Raw genomic sequence first — 21,626 nt, forward strand, 5'->3', positions numbered from 1 at the left:
TAATCTGGGGACTTGGATCACACCTGGGCCCTGGTTCCTGGCTTTTGTATTTGGACAGACTATGAGTAGGTTTCCTCGAGAGAGAGTGCGTTTTCTGATTTGTCAATTGTGCTCTCCTGTCAGATCTCCGTATTGGACGGCTTCACAGATGCACAAGAATGTTTAGATTCAGAGAATAATAATAAAGAAACACCCAGGTACCTGCCTGGAAATTCAAGCCAACAAACTCCCCTCATTCCAAGACCATTCGGAACTTCCAGAATAAGACAGCTAAGCGGTTGTCAAAGAAGCGTGGCCCTGGAGCGTGGCCCTGAGCATCCCCGTCACAGCCCTGTCACCCAGTCGCAGGGGCCCCTGGGTGTCTGCTCTCGGCAGGCTGGTGAGGACACGGCGGGCCTTGCACGCCCGCGCCCTCCCCTCCCTGGACTGCTGCGCCTTTCCCATCCCCAGGACCTGCGTCTCCACCGTGTGTGGGCCCACAGGGCCGCCCCTCAAAGGTCTGGCCGGAGCACTTCCAAACCCAGGGACTTGCTCAGTGGCAACCCCCTTCCTGCTGACCTCCTCGGGGCTCCAGGGTGGGTCTTACGTCCCTCTCAATGACCATCCAGGGAGGTAGAAGTTCTCCATGCCGGAATAGGGTCGGGGCGTTAGGTGTGGGAAGGAGTGAGCCAGCCCTAGCCCAGGGAGGCCTCTGAGGCCATCTACGGAACACTGGCCCCTGAGGGACGAGGGGGTGGTTGCCTGGGGTGCAGCCAGGAAGGCTGTCCAGTCTCCATGCTGGGGGCCTGGGGAAGGGAGGGACACCTGCCGGGCGTGGCCTTGGGATTCTGAGCTCAGGTGAGCCCGATGCACTTGTGGGTAAACCGGGGCCAGGGCCAGGGCTCTCTGGGGAAGGGGCAGCTCTGCCTGCTCTGGTGACCAAGGGCCTTGCCTGGGCCCCATTACTCAGAGTCGGGTCCGCGAAAGAAGCACAGAGACACCGCCGTGCTTTTTGTAAAGAGCAATATAAATATATTTCCACAATTACAACACAATAAATAGGTGTCCATCCCGATGCACGTGAGGACTGCATGGGGGAGACTGTCCGGAGGCCAGGGACGCACCAGGGGGAGGCCCAGGCCAGGGACACACAGGGGCCCTGTTGTGTTTGAGGTAAAACTTGGTACAATTGTTCCTTTATGGCAGAATCCCTGCTGGACCAGGCTGGGAGCACCAGGGGACAGCCCTGGGCCTTAGCCTGAAGGACGCCTGGTCATCTGGAACATGGCCAGTGGTCACCAGGAACGCAGCTCTGCAGGGCCACCTGCCGGGTGGACAGCCCTGCTCAGAGAGGCACAGAGGGGCCACGTCTCGCCTGCCGCCAGCCAGCTGCCTGGGCTGCCTGCCACCCTGCTCTGCACGCCGTCCTTCAGGTGGTCCTCAGCCGCAGGACCCTGGACAGGGGCTCCTTGGCGCTGGAGTAGATGAGGTAGGAGCCGGCCGAGGTGTCGAAGGTCTCCCAGTCCCTGCAGCCGAAGGTGGGGAGGCTGTGCACAGCCACGAAGCCCTCGTAGCCCTGCCACCTGTGGGGGACGGCGTCAGCCTGGCCAGTGTGGGTGGGCTGCTCTGGGTGAGCGGCAGCCTCCTGCCCCACACTCCTGACCACCCGGTCACCAGCTCGCCTCCAGACGTGCTCGAGTCCCCCACCTCCCCGGCCACGTGTGGCGGTGTGACGAGCCTCTGCTGAACCTAGAGGGCTCCTGGGTGTGGGGGGGAGGTTCTCATCTTGAGAAAGTGGGAAACTGAGGCCCAGAGGGGACGCGGCCCCTAGAGGATCCCACAGCTCCCTCCTACCCCCCAGGACCCTGCCCCACGCACCCTGAAACCTGCGGAGGACAGTCAGGAATCCTGGCGGCTCCAAGGGGTGCAGCTGTGGGGTCACCTTGACAGTGGGGTGCGTGCTGCCCCCACCGGCCCTGAGACACCCCACACAGCACCGCCCGTGCTCTAGGCCCTGGGAGCCCTGCCCGCAGCCCCGGTCAGGCAGCCCCCGCCCAGGTGTGAGCAGGCCCCAGCCAGGCCCTCACAGAGATGTGTCTGTGCAAGGTGGCCTCGTCCCGCAGGATGGAGTCCCCAGGCGGGCTCCTAGGTCAAGGGCACATGTGGCTTCAGTCTTGATGTTTTCCTGGATCACTTCCCGTAAACGCACAGGGTCATGTCTGAGAGCAGGTCACTTCCCACAGGTTTACTCGGGTCCCAGTCATCCGAGATCGCTGCTCACAGCCTCCCATGTCCCCGATTCTAACCCTTTCTCCTCCCGCTTCCTCTCAGGTCTGCGGGTCGGCTCCGTCCTGGCCCCTGGTGGTCTCTCCCACAGGAGCTCTGTGTGTGAGCGGCCAGCCGCCCTCTCCCTCACTTGGAGGCTGAGCAAAGCCTTACATTTTCTTGTTGTATTTTTACACTTGGATGTTTAATTCAGCTAAGATTTGCTTTTGTATATGGGTAGGAACTAGGGTTAGCTTCGTTTTCTGCCAGCTGGATGGAAAATAACACAGAATCATTTTATTAAACAACGCATCCCGCTGGGCGCCATGGTCACGCCTGTCATCCCAGCAGCTCGGGAGGCTGAGGCAGGAGGATCACGAGTTCAAAGTTAGCCTCAGCAAGGCCCTAAGCAACTCAGCGAGACCCTGTCTCTAAATAAAAAGTATAGAAAAGGGCTGGGGATGTGGCTCAGCAGTTAAGGCCCCTGGGTTCAATCTGCAGAACCCAAAGCAAACAGAACAGTGTGCCCTTTCTTCTGCTGAACACAGGTCACACTAAGGGACGACCAACCATTGGCCCTCTGGACTGTGACCTCCGCACCCCTTTTTAAATCTTCCCTCACTGATGTTGTGGTGCAGGGATGCAGCGGGCTCAGGCCCGGAGGCAGGCGCCCCCCGAGCCACCCCAGCCCACCATCAGGTGTCCATTTTTAGCAAGGACCACCCTGTTCCACCCCTGTAGTTCCCTCCTGCACTGTTCTTTTTCAGAAATTTCTTGGCCATCTCTAAAAACTTTTTCTTCCACATGCATTGTCAAATTGCTTGAGTGTGTTGAGAGTCTACTGCAGTAAGTTTGAAATTCTGAGAAAATTGATGATTTTCTCCCCTGTGAAACACAGATGACGGAGCCCTGGACAGGCCAATAAGCAGGGAGCCTGGAGAGTCTCTGAGACACGGTTGAAAAGGTGCCAGGCCTGGGAGCCACCTGACCCATTTAAGGTCCTCACGAAACACAGAGAAGCGTGTTTTCCAAACGGCCCTGGCCCCGTGCTGCGCCTGCGGCAGTGCGTCTGTGTGTGGATAAGGGGAGTCCCCAGGGAAACCAAAGCCCAGTCGCGTTTCCTATTCTGGATGCGGAAAGCTTAGATATAGCACCTGGGACCTAGGGAAGGTGATACAGGGTGACACCCACTCCAGTGGCAACAGTCACAGAGACACGGGGAGCTCTGTCTTCGTACATTGTTACGTGAACAGAGCAGCAGAAGCCAACCCCAAGGAGCCAGCGGCTCAGACCTGCCCAAGGCAGCATCCTGTCGGTGGCTGGTGGCCGTGAGGTCCCACGTGAACTTGAGAGGTGGGGGCAGGGCTGCTGACCACTACTGCTGCTACAGGACCGTTCTGGAACGTTCTACTAGTTAAGAACACCACAGAAGCCTCAGAATCCAAGGGGCAGAGAAGCCCTTATTCTCCGATGTGATTATATCTCCTAGTCCTCTTAAGAAAAACTCTGGGATTGATAACTTGGTCAGTGATGGTCACAAACACTGCTAAACATCTGGGAGTGACACAGTCCCCACTCATTACACTTAAATCAGTGAAAACACCTAGAAGACGTGGAACAGTTCCGCTCCGGAGTCTGCCGGAGGAAAGCTGGACTCCAGGAACTCCCACCAGCAGCCCACCTGCTGCACCTCCAGTGGTCAGTCAGCATCGGGCCGTGGCCCAGCCGGCTCCCAGCAGGCACGGCCCAGCACCAGCTGAGGCACTGGGAAACACTCCCCATGGCCTGGCCCTGCTGAGCTGGTGGCCATCTGCAGGGGAAGGCGAGTGGGGAGAAGGAGGCTGCCCTCGGCTGGCCCTTACCTGTAGATAATACTGTTCACTGAGAAGGATTCTCCATCGAAGGAGTTGGCGACCACCAGGAAGTGATCTTCTCCCACGGAGAAGAACTCCCAGTCCAGGGCGCTGTGGAGACAGTGGGGGTGAGGGCTGAGACCGGATGCCCGGAGCCGAGGCCGCCTGGCATGGCCATGCGTGACCGCCTCGCCCCTGACCCATTCCTGCTGCCACTCATTCCCACGCTGGCTTCACTCTAAACGTGCCCCAAGTGTCTAAGGTGTGCGTTGCTCTGAACCTCTCTCTCAGCAGGAGGCCTTGATGAACAGCCTGGCTTCCAGGCACAGAGGTGTGGCTCCTGGGCCCTGCTCTGCTGCTGGAGCCACGGTGACCCAGGAGGCCACAGGCAGCTCCTTCCTGGGTCTGAACCAGGTGCCACCGCTAGTTCTCATTCTATTCTGAGGACTGGTTTTCTTTTTTCATTAAAGAATACTTGAGCCATCAGTAAGGTGACATTGTGCACCTTGTAAATCAACGATTGACTGTGGTGGGCATAAAGGGAGAGTCCTTCTTTGCCTGCCTGTTTCTGGGAGCGACACTGTCAGGGGCCTGGGGTGTCCCTTCCACACACTCCGTTTCCACCGTGATGCATGGTGAGCTCGTGGCTGGCGCTGGACCCAGGACCCCTGGCACCTCCTTTGTCTTCCTCCGAAGAGTGGGTCTCGGATTTCCTTTCCTAAATGTGCTCGCTGTGTCTCCAGGGTGGGACAGGCTGGCCTCAGGAGGGGCCTGACAGTGCTCCCTGAAGGACTCAGACGTTGAGGAAAGCTGGGGAGGCCCTGCTCCCTCTGGGGCCGACACTGGCGGGGTTCTGGTTTTAAACGTGAGGGACGAAGCCCTCTGTTCTGGGGTCTGAATGATGCAGACTCAGCCACGTTTTCAAGCAAGACTTAGAAGTCCCTCCCCAGGTCCAGCCTGGGCTGGCTACAGCTGCTCAGCTCTGGGGCCGCAGGGGGCACTGCGCAGGCCTCAGTGCCCTGCAGAGCAAGCTGGACTGGGCCCAGCACCAGGTGGCCACACTGACCCCGTCCACACCGCCAGCCTCACTCCTGCCTCAACAAGCCTCTGTTTCCTGCAGTTGCTGGGCAGGGCGCCGACACGGGGGAGGGCACCTGCCGTTGTGGATAGAGGGGCAGCTTCGGGAGCCACTGAGCGGCCTGGGGCCTCCTGCTTGTGGCAAGCAGACCAGCCACGGCTCCTCGTGGAGGAACCGCTACCTCCTCCCCAGAGGGGCACAGACCTGCCCCGGGCTCCTCCGCACAGGGCCAAACCACAAACGTGCAGAGAAATTGCGCTCCATGCAGTGTCGGCCTTGGAACGGATGCCAGGCCCAGCAGGGTGGCTTGCTGCAGCCAGTGTGCCCAAGCAGAGGGCAGGTGAGCCCACCCAGTACCTGCAGGTGGGGATGTCCTGGAACTTGACAAAGGCCTGGGCGGTGACGTTCAGCTCGTAGATGACGGAGTTGATGGTGTAGGAATCGTTGCGCAGCTGCATTCCCACGTCGTAGCTGTGACTGTTGGCGACGGCGAGGAAGAGCCTGTCCCCGATGCGGAAGACTTCCCAGTCCGCAGCCCCGAGGGTCTAGCACAGAGCAGCGGCCAGCACAGCAGGGCCAGTGAGCCTGGGCACTGCCCAGACAGACCCCAGCAAGCCACCCACCATGCCCAGTGCCACTCACAGGTGTCCCTAGGTGGCAGCCTCGAGGCCACACTCCTGCACGGACCCGGGGCAGATGCACCCCCGAGGCCCACACCCCCTTCCCAGGCAGGGCTCCCATCCCTCTAGTCCCTCCTAACACCTGGAGCTTCCTGTCCCCGGTCGGGGATGTGTATGGAATTCTGCTGACCCTACAGACAGAGCCTGCTGTCTCTGTGCTGCTCCCACGTCACTTGTCCCCTCGAGGGGCAGGTGGAGGGGGAGCCAGGTCTTTGCCGGAGCCGGTTCCACGTGGCCCATGAGAAGGGTGCGTGGATAAGGGGTGGTGCAGAGTGGGAGGGGCCTGAGGAGCCCTGCCAGGGTCTGAGCCCCGCAGAGGGAGGGCCAGAGGCGCAGCAGGCAGCCGCCCTGTCGGGCATTGCCCAGGAGGGTGGCACAGGGGTGGGGATGGGCAGGAACGTGGCAGCGGCTCGTGCAGGGTGTGGCCACGGGGGTGCACACGCTCTCTGGGGACTGCTGTCTCAGCTCCTAATCGGCAGAAGGGTGAGTGTGGCTGGGCCCTCTGTGCCAGGGGCTGAGGAGGCCGGGAAGTGCAGGCTTCGCTGAGACTGAAACCGTTGCTTTTTCTCTTTGACCCCCCTTCTGGTCCTGGTGGAGAGGCCTGTGTTCCACTGGCCCTCCCGCTGGTGACTGGACAGACTGCACGGTGTCCCCAAGAAGCCCACCCCGTCCCCAGCCTCCAGAGGGCGCCGCAGCAGGCAGAGGTGGGACCACATCTCTGACCACCTGGAGTGGGATCCGCACCCCGAGGGCCTGAAGGGCGCTCCAGGAGGGGACACGCACAGGCAGAGAGCCCCGATGGCCTTCAGTGCCTCTCAAACGTCCACCTCCCGAACTGCAGGTGACAAAGTCCCAGGAGCCAGGGCTGAGCCACGGCGGGGAGGCCACACTGTCAGCTGCTGCCTGGACCCGGGAGGTGGTGCTGGGGCCTGACCACAGCAAGACAGAGGATTGGAAGACATCAGGATATTCCCACTGAAGCCACGGAAGGGCTGCCCCCCGGGAGCAGGACATGCCCGGACCACAGACCACCCTGGGCTGCAGCAGAACTGAGTCAAACTCATAGAAGCCGGGCCTGGGGCCGAGCCCCCAGAGGCCAGGCGCTCGACCAGGAAGGGAGAGTTGTGCTAGAAGGGTGCCGGACACTCCCGAGAGGAGGAAAACAGAACGCACGTCGCCACCCAGTCACCATGCCCAGCACACGAGGGACGGGCCTGACGCGCAGGGTGTGGATCCAACAGAACGTGGGACCCTCAGTCAAACGTGGAGCCGGCTGGGGACGTCACAGTGACATGACAAGAACCCACAGGGAGGACGTGGCGGGAACAAGACAGAAACGCCCAGAGCTGCGAAGGCTCTGAGAAGGGCCCTGGAAGTCCTGCGGCGGGAGGACTGGGCACTGCAGTCCCACACCTCCTGTGGGGCCAGCGCCGCCCTGACAACCGAGCGGAGAGGGAGCCAATCACAGACGATCCAGAGCACTGACCAGCACAGGAGAGAAAGGCCAGGCCCGGGGCCCGCTGTGGTGTGCAGTGCCAGAGTCACCCAATGAGGGGGACGGGAGAGGGACAGAAAATACAGAAAGTGATGGCCGAGGCCGAGCAGGAACCCTGAGCAGAAGGGAAACAAAAGCCCTGTGCCACCCGCTCAGACCCCTGGGGACAGAGAAGCAGCCAGAGAAAAAGGACAGAGAGGGGACAATGATAGAAATGGCACCCAGCTCCCCACGAGGGACACAGAGCTCCAGAGACCAGCTCCCCACGGGGGACACAGAGCTCCAGGGACCAGATCCCCACGGGGGACACAGAGCTCCAGGGACCAGCTCCCCACGGGGGACACAGAGCTCCAGGGACCAGCTCCCCAAGGGGGACACAGAGCTCCAGGGACCAGCTCCCCACGGGGGACACAGAGCTCCAGGGACCAGCTCCCCACGGGGGACACAGAGCTCCAGGGACCAGCTCCCCACGGGGGACACAGAGCTCCAGGGACCAGATCCCCACGGGGGACACAGAGCTCCAGGGACCAGCTCCCCACGGGGGACACAGAGCTCCAGGGACCAGATCCCCACGGGGGACACAGAGCTCCAGGGACCAGATCCCCACGGGGGACACAGAGCTCCAGGGACCAGATCCCCACGGGGGACACAGAGCTCCAGGGACCAGATCCCCACGGGGGACACAGAGCTCCAGGGACCAGCTCCCCACGGGGGACACAGAGCTCCAGGGACCAGCTCCCCACGGGGGACACAGAGCTCCAGGGACCAGATCCCCACGGGGGACACAGAGCTCCAGGGACACAGATCCCCACGGGGGACACAGAGCTCCAGGGACCCAGCTCCCCACGGGGGACACAGAGCTCCAGGGACCCAGATCCCCACGGGGGACACAGAGCTCCAGGGACACAGATCCCCACGGGGGACACAGAGCTCCAGGGACACAGCTCCTCACGGGGGACACAGAGCTCCAGGGACACAGCTCCTCACGGGGGACACAGAGCTCCAGGGACACAGCTCCTCACGGGGGACACAGAGCTCGAGGGCACCCAGCTCCCCACGGGGGACACAGAGCTCGAGGGCACCCAGCTCCCCACGGGGGACACAGAGCTCCAGGGACCCAGATCCCCACGGGGGACACAGAGCTCCAGGGACCCAGATCCCCACGGGGGACACAGAGCTCCAGGGACCAGCTCCCCACGGGGGACACAGAGCTCCAGGGACCAGATCCCCACGGGGGACACAGAGCTCCAGGGACCAGATCCCCACGGGGGACACAGAGCTCCAGGGACCAGATCCCCACGGGGGACACAGAGCTCCAGGGACCAGATCCCCACGGGGGACACAGAGCTCCAGGGACCAGATCCCCACGGGGGACACAGAGCTCCAGGGACCAGCTCCCCACGGGGGACACAGAGCTCCAGGGACCCAGATCCCCACGGGGGACGCAGAGCTCCAGGGACCCAGCTCCCCACGGGGGGACGCCGGAGCTGGAGGCAGCAGGAAGACATCGTCAGAGTGACTGAGGATAAAGCGAGGACCTGGAATTCTGCAGCCAGGTGAATAAGCCTCAGAGACGGGGAGACAAGAGCTCTTCAGATGAGGGGACAGAAGTGACTGCAGCAGACCTGACCCGCAGGAACACTGAGGGAATCACTCGTGTTGAGGAAAAGTGACACCAGGTGGAGATTGGAATCTTGGAAAAGGTGGGAGAGAGCACCGGAGGTGTTGGCACGCAAGAGAAAGGCCCTCGCTGCTCGAGGGGACTGTCTGGCCAGTGTGGCGCCTGTGACCTCAGAGGACACACAGCACAGTGGACGGGGGAAATGTCACTGGTAGGCGCTGCACGGCTCATGACGTGGCATGGTGACGATTCAAAACAGTGATGAGTTAAACAGCCACTAAACCGAGACGGGCAACAGAAGGCAGGCAGGAAAGCACGCGTGTGACACAGGGCTGTCTCCCCGACACACGGAACCCTCACCGTCATCATGGAGAGGCAAGAGAGGGTTAAGTGGGGACAACAAACCTCGGAGGGACAGCACACAAAAATGTGCTCAGAATTGGTGTCACCAGGTAAGTGCAGCTCAAATGCACACGGAGGTGTCGCTCGCCCCAGGCTCTCCTGTGACCGTCCGCGAGGCCGACGCTGGGAAGGACGCAGCAGCCAGCTCTCCCACACCTGGCTTCTGACCCCGAGCCCCACTCCGGGGCTTTCGCCTCCAAGGAAAGGACCGTGGCGCAGAGAGCTGGGTGAGAACGCGCCTGGCCGTTCCCTGGAGGTGAGAGTGGGAAGCCGCCCAGGGAGGCTGGGCAGCGCCCCAGGCACAGCGCTCACACCAGCAGAAACGTGTCCCCGGGACAGCGCCCAAGACCCCTGCGAGGCCACTGAGTGCAGCCTTCAGAACGGCTGTCGGTTGGGGTCAGCAGGACTGCCGGGGCGGGGAGAAGGGCCGCAGGGGCGCCGGTGGTTCATGAGTACGCACACGTGTTGGGATGATCAGGCTGGACACTCAGACCACGCTGCATCGTGTTCTGGGGAAAGGATGCTCCTGCCACGGGCCTGGCCTCCCAGGACAGGACCTGCTCTGCCTTACGTCCCCGCCGCTGCCCAGGCTGCAGCCTGGACGAGGCACCATTTCAACTGGCCCCAGGCCTGGGTGGTCAGGGTCCCACACCCACATGGATCAAGTGGATGGGGGGGGGCGGATGGGGGTGGCATGTCCCCAGACAGGCGCCATGGTTCCCCGGGGGTGGTGCTGACCGTCTGTCAGGTGGGCTAGGCAAAGCCCCGAGGGCTGGCACACTTCCTGCCAGTGCCCTTGAACGTGGACCGAGAGCAAACCTGACCCTGCCAACCTGAGTGGCTTCCTCTGGCCCCGCGGGGCAGAGCAGAACAGAGGGCAGAGGGGAGATTCACTCTGCCTGAGCTGGACGTCCACCTCCTGCTCTCGGTGCCAGTGCTCTGGGTCCCCAGGCCTTTGCATTGGGACTCTCGCAGCAGCTGTCTGGTCTGCCTCAGGTTTGGACTGTACTGCACACAGGCTCTTCTGGGCCTCTGGCTCGAAGTCAGCAGATGGGGGGACTCCCCAGCCTCCAGGATGGTGTGAGCCCACCCTACACCACCTCCCCTCTTCTCTCTACAGACTCCTGGTTTGTCTCTCGGGGAAGCCAGACTGACACAAATGGGAACTTTCAAATTTTCTAGCTGCCCGGAAAGTTGGAAGGGGATAGACGGATCCCGAGAACTGTGCCCTGCGCCTGCTTCCAGGCAAAAGCATGCCCATGGGGGGTATCTCAGGTCGGGGTTTGGGGCACATTTCTTGGCTCTGTAACTGCCATGGGGGCTGAGGGCTGCAACCTGTCTCCATGTCTGAGAGCTTGTGCCCTGTGGGGCAGGGGGACTGCTATGTTAGGTGGTGTCCCTTCCCCCAGCATGTCATGAGGGCCAGGCCCCCCCGGATCCCCATTGTAAAGAGGAAGAGCTGAGCCTGGGGTCAGGGATGCCCACAGCACTCAGTGGGAGACCCGCTACTTCTCCAGGCTCAGGATCTGGCTGTTTCCCTGGGGACACTGCACTGCACAGCGTCAGGTCATGGGGCTGTCCCAGGTAGTCCCTGCTGGGGACAGTTGGGTCGTCTGTGGGACTGTGCCTCACACAGGCCACATTGTCTCTCGCTGGCCCCGGCCCATGCCCAGAACCTCCTGCTGAGGCTGTCTGGTCTCACCCTGCCCCGGGAAAGCAGCTCAGGAGCGCTGCAGCAGACGGACGCTCTCTCTGACCCCCAGGTCCTTTTACCCTGTTATCCACCCAAATCAGTTAACCTTTCCCTCCCACAAAGCCAGATGGTGCTGCGCAGTGTCCTCTGGTCCCCTGTCCCTCACCCTGGCTGGCTGCATCACTTGGCACCTAGGAAAAGATAACTCTGGGTCGAACAGAAAGGCATGGGCAGTAGAGGGCACCAGTGCCCAAGCCCCTGCGGCTGGGCCCTGGGGGACCGTGGGAGGAAGCACCAAGTGAGACTCACTAGGACAAGGACAAGGGGACCAGGACCCCTGGTGGTTACCGAACCCTCCACAGAGATACCTCCTGGGTTAGTGCATCCTACCTGCTGGGAACACCCCAGGCCACCCAAGCGGCAGCCCAGGTCTGACAGAGCAGAACAGACCGCCCAGCCCTGGGCTCCCTGCAAGCCCGAGGGAACCACACCGGAGCCCAGCCACACGCATGTGCACAGCTGCACACATCCCTGCACGTGCACCTGTGCATCCCTGTGCCCACACCTGCACACACGTGTGATGATGCACACAGCCGCAGGCTTGTGACCCACGTGCAGGCATGTGTGTGCACACCTGTGTGTAGGCGCAGGTCAGCCCCTGGACACACATGTGCATGTTTGTAACATGCCTGTGCCTACATGCACACACAGAGACATGCACAAACAGGCACATGGGTGCTTGACACACATGTGCACACCTGTAACACTCAGGCATACTCACACACATGTCCCCATGTCTCCCTTCTGGGGTGCTGGCTCCCGCTCGCCTGTGCTGAGGTAGGTCCGGTGAGGGTTCCAGGGGACAAGCCCTGTGGTGGCTGCTCTCTTGCCCTAAGGGTGGGTGGATGACCTGAGCGGCCTCTCCTGGCGCAGCTTGAGGAGTGCCCAGTGGGTGCTGGGGCCAGGCCAGGGGCAGAACCTCATGGATGGGTGAGGAGGCCTCTCTGCCCCCAAAGATCCTAGAGTGGTGGCCTGCACATGGGGACATGGGAGACTGCCTGGGCTTGGGGACACAGGAGAGTCGTGGATATGTGGAGGAAGGAGAGGGGGTCGTTGGGCAGTGAGGCAGGGAAGGGCATCTGGCAGCGGGGACAGCAGGACATGCAGGGCCCAGGGCCCAGGCCCGTGGGGTGAGCAAAGCAGGGGTGGGCTGCTTGGGAGGGATCTGGTGCCCAGGAGAGGGCCTGGCTTCGACACCAAGGGCACGGGTTAGGTGGGACGCTGCTGAGAGGGAGACAGCGAGGTCGGCTGTGTGTCGGAGGTTCTGAGGCCCACAGGGGCCAGGAGGGAGGGCAAGGCTCTGTGGGTCGGGCTGCGTCCACCCCAGGGCTCGCGAGATCCTTGGAGAACCTGGCACAGCTGCTGGCAGCTGGAAGTCAAACTTCCAGCTGCCAGCACACAGCCTCTGCATGGGGGGTTGGAGCTTCTGCCTGCCCAGCGAGCAGGGCTCAGAGGCGGCTCAGGTCCCAGCGAGGGCCAGCGCCTGAGTCAGCAAATACAGACTCCCATGGGATTGGAGTGGGAGGTAACAGTGAGCAACTTTCTGGTCTGCACGTCTTCCACGAGGAGCTTGGGACATACTTTCACGGAAAAAATTACTAGTATTTTATCTGGAACTCAAGTGGACCCAGGTGCCCTGATGGGATGTGGAGGGTGGACGAGACCATGGGGCGTCACTGAGTCAGGGTCCCAGCCCTCTGCTGTCCAGTCGTGGCTGTAGAGGATCTTCCTCCCCAGGCCGGGCCGCCTGTAGCCACCTCCGGGGGCAGCTTCCAGGGCTCTTCTCATAAGTAAGGATGGGGCCGCGCCAGTCTACACAGCAGGTGTGAGGCCCCTGCCACCCCTGACCCCCAAACCTGGGACCTTCCCCAAGTGCCTGACCACTGCCAGCTCCTGTCTCAGTGAGGACACAGCTATGGGGTGTGGCTGCTGCCTCCACAGAGCCCTCCTGCCCACATCACCACAGTTCCCAAGGCCCTCCCACCTGGTCAGTCCACCACACCTGCTGTACAGACAGAATGCAGAGAGGCTGCACACGGCCCAGGCCCTACCACAACTCTGTGTGTGTGCGTGCACAGCGTGCTCACGTGCATGTGTGCATGGGGAGCCATGGTCCTGGCCTTCGGGAATCATGCAGCAGCCCCAGGGCATGTTAGTGACAAGCAGGGCCTGCTGACCTGGTGGCTGCCACTGTCCCTGCCATGACCCCACACGCCCTGGGCCACAGTGCCCAAGGGATGAGCCTGTAGGCTGCAGGACGTGAGTTCCCAGCACGTCCACTCAGCCAGAGCCCTGCATGGACGTGAGGCTCAGTGGCCTCTGCGTGTCCTTTGCACGTCCAGGCTGGGTGCTGGCTGTAGAGCACACTGGTTTTGATCATAGGGTGCTGCGGCCCCTCCAGTGGGTGAAGGGGCATGTGGGCATGGGCCTGCTCCCTCTGGGTTCTGCAGTCTTGCTGTGGGTTTCACGGTTGATGCGGAGAACCGCAGGTGTGAGCCCCACCTGTGGGATGACGTCACTCCGGACCTGACTCTGAGAGGGGCCCGAGCACTCTGCACAACGGAGGACGCCCAGGTCACACCTGGCCACGTGGGGTCCATGGTGTAAAATGGGGACACTGAAGGCAGCGAGTGGGGATCTGGCGAGAAGGTCTGTCTCCGCTCAGCAGCACCAGGCTGGGGGAGCCCCGACGCGTGGGCATGCGCACTCCAGTGTGCGAGCAGGTGCACGATAACACGTGTGCTTTCTTGCCCTCCCTGGGTGCATGGGTAGCAAGGAAGGGGAGCCGAGTCCAGGCCAGGGTCTCAACCCTTTCTGTCTTTCTGGCCCTGTGCACTCTGGGGGCTGTTTCCAGCAAGCCCAGGCCCCTCCAGTACCTCCCTGCGGTGCAGCTCCGGCCCTTGGGGCTCCTCCTGCTCCTGGCCGACCTCCTCTGCTGGCCTCAGCCCCTTCACCCTGATCCACACTCTCGGCAGCCGTCCAGGCCACAGTGCCGGGCCTTGGCTAGCACGCCCCGCTGTCCCCACCCTGTCCTGCTCCACTCTGGACAGCGCTTCCCCACTGCTGTGGTCACAGGTCCTGTGGATGCTTTGTCCTGCACGCACCGCCTGCCTTCTGCTTCCCCCCCGAGGGCCTGGCCAGGGGCCTCGCAGGGGCAGGCCCTGTGCTCATGGACTTCAACCTCCAAGACCGTGGGCCGATTAAACTCCTTGCTTACGAGCTGCACCCCCCGATTCACCGTTGTAACCTCGAGAAATGGGCTGAGGAAGCCCCCCGGGCCAGTGACCTGTTCAGGTGGCAGCAGAGGCCAGCAGCGGAGGCCGGATCTCCCAGCAGAGCTGGCTCCTCCGTTGGTCCCAGGTGGTGGACCTCCCCCGCCTGGAGGCAGGTCCCAGAATTCCTGGTGCATGTCCAGGGGCTGGAGCCAGGAGCTGACCTGAGCACCCTCCAACTGCCTCCCAGGCTGATGGACAGCCTCCCGCTCGCCCGGCCCTGGGCGGCAGGACCCGGGTCCCCAGATTCTTTTGAAGGTACCCAGAGTCCGGGAATGCCTGCCCTGAGCCCGAGGCCCGCCAGCTCTGCAGACACAGTTCCTCACAGCCCCCAGCTGCTCACGGGCCCTTCCAGAAAGGTCCCTGCAGAGCCACACCTCCCCTGCTCAGCACATTCAGGCCCGGGGCGGCTCTGCTCTCACGTCCACTCTGTCCTGCCTGGCCCTGCTCTTCTTTCAGGCACCGTCGCCTACCCTTGGGCCTGCCCTCCTCTGGGAACACAGCCAGGATTCTGCGGGGACATTTTTGCCCTTAGCCACAGCCACCGCTCAGACGCAGCCTGATGTTAATGGTCACCACCCTCTGCCCAGCACGTCTACCTCCTCCTGGGCAGTCCCACTTGTCCCTGCGAGCACGGCCCTCCACTGCCACAGCTGCCTTCCAGGGCCGCCGAGAAGGACCCCTCCCGCCTGGGCCAAGTGCTTGCTGCTGCTCCACACTGAGGTCTCGCCAGCACACGGGGACAGGAGCCACCAAGGGACAACCTAGTCTAAAAGCAACACGTCCGCCCCCACCCCGTCCCCAGGCCGCCCAGGTCAGAGCAAGCTGCCCGGCTGCCCCAGAGCTGGAGACTCGCCACCCCCCAGACAGGAACCAGACCTGGGCAGGAGGGCAGGGAGGGGCTCCTGAGAGTGCCCGCGCTGCTCTGTCACAGAAACCCCACACAGGGCAGTGCGGGCAGGGGCTCCTCAGCCGGGGAGGCGCTGGGTCCAAGGACTGAGGGTCCAGGGCCATGCTGGTGTGGCCGTCGCTGGGCCATACCAGCGGGCCCCTCCCTCCCCCTCCCTCCCCCTCCCTCCCGTCACCCGGATCCAACAGGCACATGCTGCCGATGAGACTTGGTGGTAGACAGGCAAGCGGTGGAGACTGACGGTGCTCACCAGGAAGGACTGGAAGAGCCGGAAGGAGCCAACCAGCCAGACGTACAGGTGGGAGTGCACCTTGGTGGAGGTGCCGTTGAAGGTGTTGGCCACCACCAGGAATGAGTAGGGCCCCACCGTGAAGAACTCCCAGTCATAGGCTCCGGACGTGGCGATGGTCTGGTTGGCCTCAAAGAGCCGGGTGCTGGGGTTCCACTTATAGATGACGCTGTCAATGTTGTGGTTGTCACCTGGAACCAGGGTCAGCGTTGGGGAGCAGAGGACTCCCATGGCCCCATGGCCGCTTGTGGGTCACAGCCCTCCCCGTAAACTTGCCCAGGCCCCGGCACCCCTCTGCTCTGGCCAGGGCACGGACGGCCACCTCTGCTCTCCTGTCTCCACCTGCTGGGCCCATCAGGGCCCCGTGCCAGCCCCCCTGGGCCTTCACGGCTGTTGTTCCCAGAAGGAACAGTCCAGAAGGCTCCACTGCCCACTGTGGCCTCCAGGGCCTGGGGGTCAGCACCTGTCCCACAGGTCAGACCTTCCCACCCCACGCTGCCCCTGCCCAGAGCCCCTCACTCATGGTGTTCCCAGCCTGCCCTGCTGGAGCACTCACCCTAGGGGGACACGGGCTACTGGACTCTTGGGCTCCTCTACGCCCATGAGCTGGGGCTCCTCCCCAGTCTGGAGATGGCTGACCAGGTGAGTGCTGAGGCGTGTAGCCCAGGGAGGCCCAGGTCAGTGGTACCCTGTAGGGTGGGCTGTCATCCTGGGGCTCGCCTGCCCCCCCATAGAGTTTCAGGACTGGGAACAGCCGCTCAGGCACAAACTGGCCCCTCCTGGGCCACGCTGCCACCCACCCCCAGACATCATGCAGCCTGCGCCCAGAGCATCGACAACGTCCACATCCCCTCCCTCCTGTGGCCGCACACCCTGCACACCAGCCAACACCCGTCACTGCCCCTGGCCTGTCGTCCAGCAACCCACCTGCTCTCCTGCACCCGCTGACCCCTCCCCAGGGGAGAAAGGCAGAAGACAGCCCCGCATTTCATGGGGCCTTCTGTAGGCAGGGACCAGGCAGGACCCTTCCTCACCTGGGAGGTGAGCAGGCACTGTGCCCAGGAGACTCTCCCGCACACGGCCGAGCCAGGTAGTGGAGCCCCAGGCCGGGTCGGGCTCATCCTCTTTCAATGAGCGCCCTGCATGAGGCCATGCTCCGCCACAGAACAGCTTCATTCTGGGTCAGCCCTGGCCTACCTTCCCGGTGGTTAGCCACTGCCAGGAAGTGCTCCCCGTCCACCTCGAAGGCCTCCCAGTCGCGGGCGCTGTGGGTGGCAATCCTCTGGTATGGGGTGAACTTCAGCTTTCTGTGGCTCCATTTGTAAATGACAGAGACCTCTTGACCCTTCTCATTCGGTCCAAAGTTAGCCACGGCCAGGAAGATCTGCAAGAGATAAGCCAGGTAAGCTCGCCCTCCGACGGCTGCTGGGGTCTGCTGCCGGAGCCTCGGCTCACGGGCATCTCCCCTGCATCCATGGGGAGCAGGTCTGGGGGCCTGAGGCGGAGCCCACCTCTGTTAGGGCTGTCGTGGGGAGGGGGCCCGTGGCCAGCGCTACAGTCTCCTCAAACACGCCCAGCGCCTCCGTCCATCACTTGCAGGTCTATCTCTATCTGAAGGCCACAGACCAACCCAACCCCCAATTCAGGAAGCGGTGCATGTGAACAGCACCGTCCCCAGCCTGGAAGGGTGGGGGGCGTGCTGACGGCCTGCCCCAGGGAGGGGTCCAGTGTGACTGTGTGCCAGGTGCTGGCCATGCCCACACATTGCCTGGGCTTCCCTTATGTGGCATGGGACCCGGCAGGGCAGCAGGCGGGCGCAGCTCTTGTTCCCAGTGCGCAGGGACAGATGGACAGACAAACGCGTCTCTACCCAGGTGACGGGTCAAGGTGTTCCCCCATGTTTCTGAATGTCTGAATGTTCTTTGATGTAAGCCTATTAACTTTTGTCATAAAAACTAAAAACCTTTGAAATGTCATCAACCAATTAAAAAACAGAGCTAGTTGTTCATTCACTGTCCTGGCCTTGGATGTGCTGGGCCCAGGGCGATGTGAGCAGCAGGAGGCCAGGGGTTCTGTCCGGCCTGACCCAGAGTCCAGGTGAGGGCCCAGCTGCCATCTGGGGTGTGAGGAGCTGGGAAGAGGAAGTGACCCTTCCCCCCGCAGCACCCAGGCCCTCAGGCCCACTGTGCTCAGACCCTGCCCTCTGTCCAGCCTGGCTGGAAGGGCTGCCTGCCTTGAGGTCTCCCCTGGCCTCCTGGGCCTGGCCCTCACTGTCCCTTTGGACCTGACGCGTCCTCGATGTCTGTGGGTGAGAACACAGATCTCCTCTCCCTCTGCAGTAACAGTGCCGCTGACCGGCTGGGGAAGTGCCTTAGCAGGGCTTTCGGTCAGCCTGCGGCCATCCCCAGAGCCAGACAGCGCCTAGGAAGCGGCCACCTTCCGCTCAGGAGCTGATGGCCAACTGGACACCCCGGGTCTTGGCCCAGGGCGTTGGTTGTCATGAAAGCGTGACATGGAAAAGGCCTGTCGCTGCTGGTCCTGCAGGGAGGCCGCTCCTTCCTGCAGGGGCTGTGGCCTGAGGGGCGCTGGGACACCCACAGGATGAAACGCATGCATCTGCCCTGGCTGCAGTAGCCCCCGGCCCCTGCTCTACAGGCTGTGCCCTGGGTACAGAGGACAGAGGGGAGCTGGAGACACCTCAGCCCAGTGCGGGACTCTGCGCCCTTCCCCGCCGAACAAGGCCACCCTGCAGAGGTGGCCGGAGCCCCGAGCCTGGTCGCCGAGGCTGGTCTGCTGCAGGGAGGGCGGCCCGGCGCGCACTTGCCTCTCTCCCGATGGTGAAGTGCCGCCAGGACTGGGCTTGGTGTGTGGGGATGTTCTGGTAGGAGACGAACTTCCCATCCGTCCACTTGTAGACGGCGGACTTGGCTTTCCGATTGGCCGCGGCCACAAAGAGCCCCACGCCGGGGATGCCGAAGACCTCGAGGCCCAGCGTCTCCGAGTTGGTGGGCAGGCGCTGGTGCTCTTCCACGTAGTCCAGCTTGGCTTTGGCTTGTGGAAGGAGGATGGTGCCAGGTCAGCAGGACCAGCAGCAGGAGCTGGACGGTCCACTGGACGCCCCGGGTCTTGGCCCAGGGCGTCAGTTGTCATGAAGGCGTAACATGGGAAAGGCCTGTCAAAGGGAGGCCGCTCCTTCCCGCGGGGGCTGTGGCCTGAGGGGCGCCGGGACACCCACAGGATGAAACGCATGCATCTGTCCTTGTTGCAGTAGCCCCCGGCCCCTGCTCTACAGGCTGTGCCCTGGGTACAGAGGACAGAGGTAGAGTCTGTGGCGCACACCCCTTGCGGACACTGGCTCCCACTTCCTGAGGAAGCCCGACCAGGAGCAACCATCTGGCCTCCACTCACCTCCCTGTCAAAGGCTCACGTCCAAACAGCACCTCTGGGTGCTTGGCTCCCTTGCATCTTACCTGTGGTCCAGTGGACAGGGAAGGCGAGGGCCAGATGCCCAGAGGCCAGGGCCACAGAGGCCCTGTGCTCGCCTCCTATGCCCTCTTTCTGTTTGGAAAGAGAGGTGTCCAGCCCTGCTGGCCCATGCGTCACCCCAGGATGTGTGGCTGCAAGCTCCTTGTGGGGATCAGGTCCTATCCTGAGTAAGGTGAGCTCTGAGGACAGCCAGGGTGGGCATGCTTGGCCTCAGGGAGGGCCTGCCCTGGCCTGCCTGGGGATCCTGCTGCCACCTGCTCCCAGGGTCATTCCTAGGTCCCCTCCACTCACTTGCTCCCAGGTGTCCTAGCCTGGTCAAGGTGCTCACCCTTCACTTCCTCCCTCCCTGGTCACCTCCTGCCGGAGACCCCTGCATGCGCAGGGCACCGTGGGACAGGGACACCCGAGTCCCCGGCCCCGCCTCACCTGCCAACACAGAGACCCACTGGCTGCTGGCACACAGGTGCAGCTCCTTCCTGGCAGCGTCAAACCAGAACGTGGCATCCTGTGCCTTGGTGCACGGTGGCCGGGACCCCAGCGTCACCTTCATGTCTGCCTCTGAGGGGGAACCAGGAGGAGGCATGTCCGTGCACAGGCTCCCTCAGGAGGATGCAGGGCCACCAGGGGGTCCTGCCCATCTCTGCACCCGGTTGAAGGGGCTCCTGGACGTCTTGCGGCCACATCACAGGTGGGCTCCCCAGCACGGAGGCGCACCCCATGCTTCCTGCATGGCAGGACACTGTGACGCTCCCCGTGCCACCAGCGGGCCTGCCCTCTGTCCACCCAAGGCATGGCTCTCTGTCCCTTTGCCCGTGCCCTCTGGGAGCCCTAGGTAACCGGCACTGGTTTGTCTGCCCTCGGGTTGCCTCCTGGGCTCCAGTCAGGTGACTACAGCGCAGCTTGGCCCAGCATTTGACCTCACCACACCGCGGACCACACCTGGCCGGGGCCAAGCTCATCCAGCTGCCTCGTGGCTTTCTGTGGATGTCTGTGCCGCAGCTGGGCATGGTGGCTCCCAGGACTTGCTGGGTGCGGCTCCCTGCCTTGTGAGCCTGAGCCTCGGGGCCAGGCTGCCCCACCCCACCTCCCCCACAGCACACTGGGGACCCGGCAGAGTGAGATTCTAATGAACAGGCCAGCTTTCAACTCGACACCGGATGATGCCAGTCCACCTGGAGGGGGCACACCCAGGAGATGCCCGGGCTGGGCTCACGAAAACAAGGTGCGCCTCGAGGGCGGGGTCCTGGCGGGGCGGGGCTGGGGGCGGCTGCTGGACAGAGGGGTGGGAACCAGCTCCAGCGTGGCTCAGGGCTCTGCAGGGGGAAGCCCTTCTCCCAGGAGCAGAGTCTGCTGTCTGCTGGGGGGTCCCCAGGAGGGGCGATGGTCTGTCCAGGCAGGGGCCCTGGAGAGAAGGGAGACGTGCTGGCCTGTCTGGTGCCCCTGGGGCAGGGGCCCGAGTGCTCTCTCTGCCAACCTGACAGCTACCCCCTGCCATGGAGAAGTGAGAACGCGGGAAAGGCTGCGCTGGGAGCCCCAACTTGGTGCCGAGGCTCTGGGGTGTCTCCCGTCGAGTGGGGGCACTGGCCTCGCTACTCACCATAAGGGTATTTTAGCACCTCGTTATCACCCAGCTTCCCCTGCAGCACCCGTGGGATGGACAGCTCGGCCAGCTGGGCATTCCTGCTGGGACACAGCCTCAGGGTGGCATCCGAGCCCGGCAGCAGGACCAGCTGCCTCACCAGGCCCTGCAGAGAGGGGGCAGCGGGCTCAGAGCTCACAGGGGCTCGGGCAGGGCGCCAGGCTTTGCCTGTCAGGCCCATGGAGGCGCGGGCTGCGGGGAGTCCAGCCTGCAGAGTCGGGAGGAGGGCGGGCACGTGTGTCACAGGAGCAGTGGTGACCTGCACGCCTTCTCAGGTGGCTGACCCAGGGAAGGCTTTCCACATGGGCTGACTTGGAGTGACCAGGCTACACTGCCCATCCTTCTGTCCATCCCTCCCTCCATTCCTGTGTCCCCACCCAACTGCCCACATTCATCTATCCACCCATCCACCCAGCATGCGTCCAGCCAGCCATCTGTCCATCTGTCCACCTGCCCGTCTGGCCTGTCCCTGCACTCATCCACCCGTCCCAGCACCCACGGGTAGACTTTCACAGAGCACCTGCCATGCGCCAGGCAGGCTTCCAGACGCTGTGGACACGACTCTGGAGGAATGAGCCCCCAGACAGCACGGGGAGGCGCGGGGGGATGTGGCGGCACCTTATCAGAGCAGAGGGGCTGTGGGCGGCAGGAAGGCCCAGGTGCCTCACCACACCTCGGACCCTGGCTCCATCAGTGCAGAGTCACAGCCTCACAGCACAGACGTGGGACAGCCCCGAGCCCTGGGGGGAGGCAGCCCTCCACACTCACCGTGAACAAGCCTTTGGTTCTCCTCCGGCTGCCAACAAAGACCCGGGCCCCTCGCACTGAAAGGGTGGCGGGGAAGGGCACGTCAGCCATTCTGCAAGCATCAGAAGGTGGTCTCAGGGCTGGAGAAGCGCAGGAC

At 63.0% G+C, this 21,626-nt stretch overlaps 1 protein-coding gene across 1 annotated transcript in view; it reads right to left on the reverse strand.

Annotated features, from left to right (window-relative positions):
• Positions 1 to 999: 999 nt before the first annotated feature.
• The window catches only part of Tspear (thrombospondin type laminin G domain and EAR repeats), a 103,350-nt gene continuing 82,723 nt past the window's right edge, over positions 1,000 to 21,626 (reverse strand). The window contains exons 4-12 of the mRNA XM_058577229.1: positions 21,491 to 21,581; positions 20,681 to 20,828; positions 19,510 to 19,641; positions 18,422 to 18,648; positions 16,795 to 16,981; positions 15,559 to 15,788; positions 5,533 to 5,720; positions 4,107 to 4,208; positions 1,000 to 1,562 (exon numbers count right to left, since the gene is read on the reverse strand). Of these exons, the coding sequence (XP_058433212.1) occupies positions 1,409 to 1,562; positions 4,107 to 4,208; positions 5,533 to 5,720; positions 15,559 to 15,788; positions 16,795 to 16,981; positions 18,422 to 18,648; positions 19,510 to 19,641; positions 20,681 to 20,828; positions 21,491 to 21,581 (1,459 nt within the window). The 3' untranslated portion in view covers positions 1,000 to 1,408. The remainder of the gene's footprint in view (positions 1,563 to 4,106; positions 4,209 to 5,532; positions 5,721 to 15,558; positions 15,789 to 16,794; positions 16,982 to 18,421; positions 18,649 to 19,509; positions 19,642 to 20,680; positions 20,829 to 21,490; positions 21,582 to 21,626) is intronic.

Source organism: Marmota monax, unplaced genomic scaffold, assembly GCF_021218885.2.
Source record: "Marmota monax isolate L192 unplaced genomic scaffold, Marmota_monax_Labrador192_F-V1.1 WCK01_AAM20220418_F8-fsc00125, whole genome shotgun sequence".
NCBI lineage: Eukaryota > Metazoa > Chordata > Mammalia > Rodentia > Sciuridae > Marmota > Marmota monax.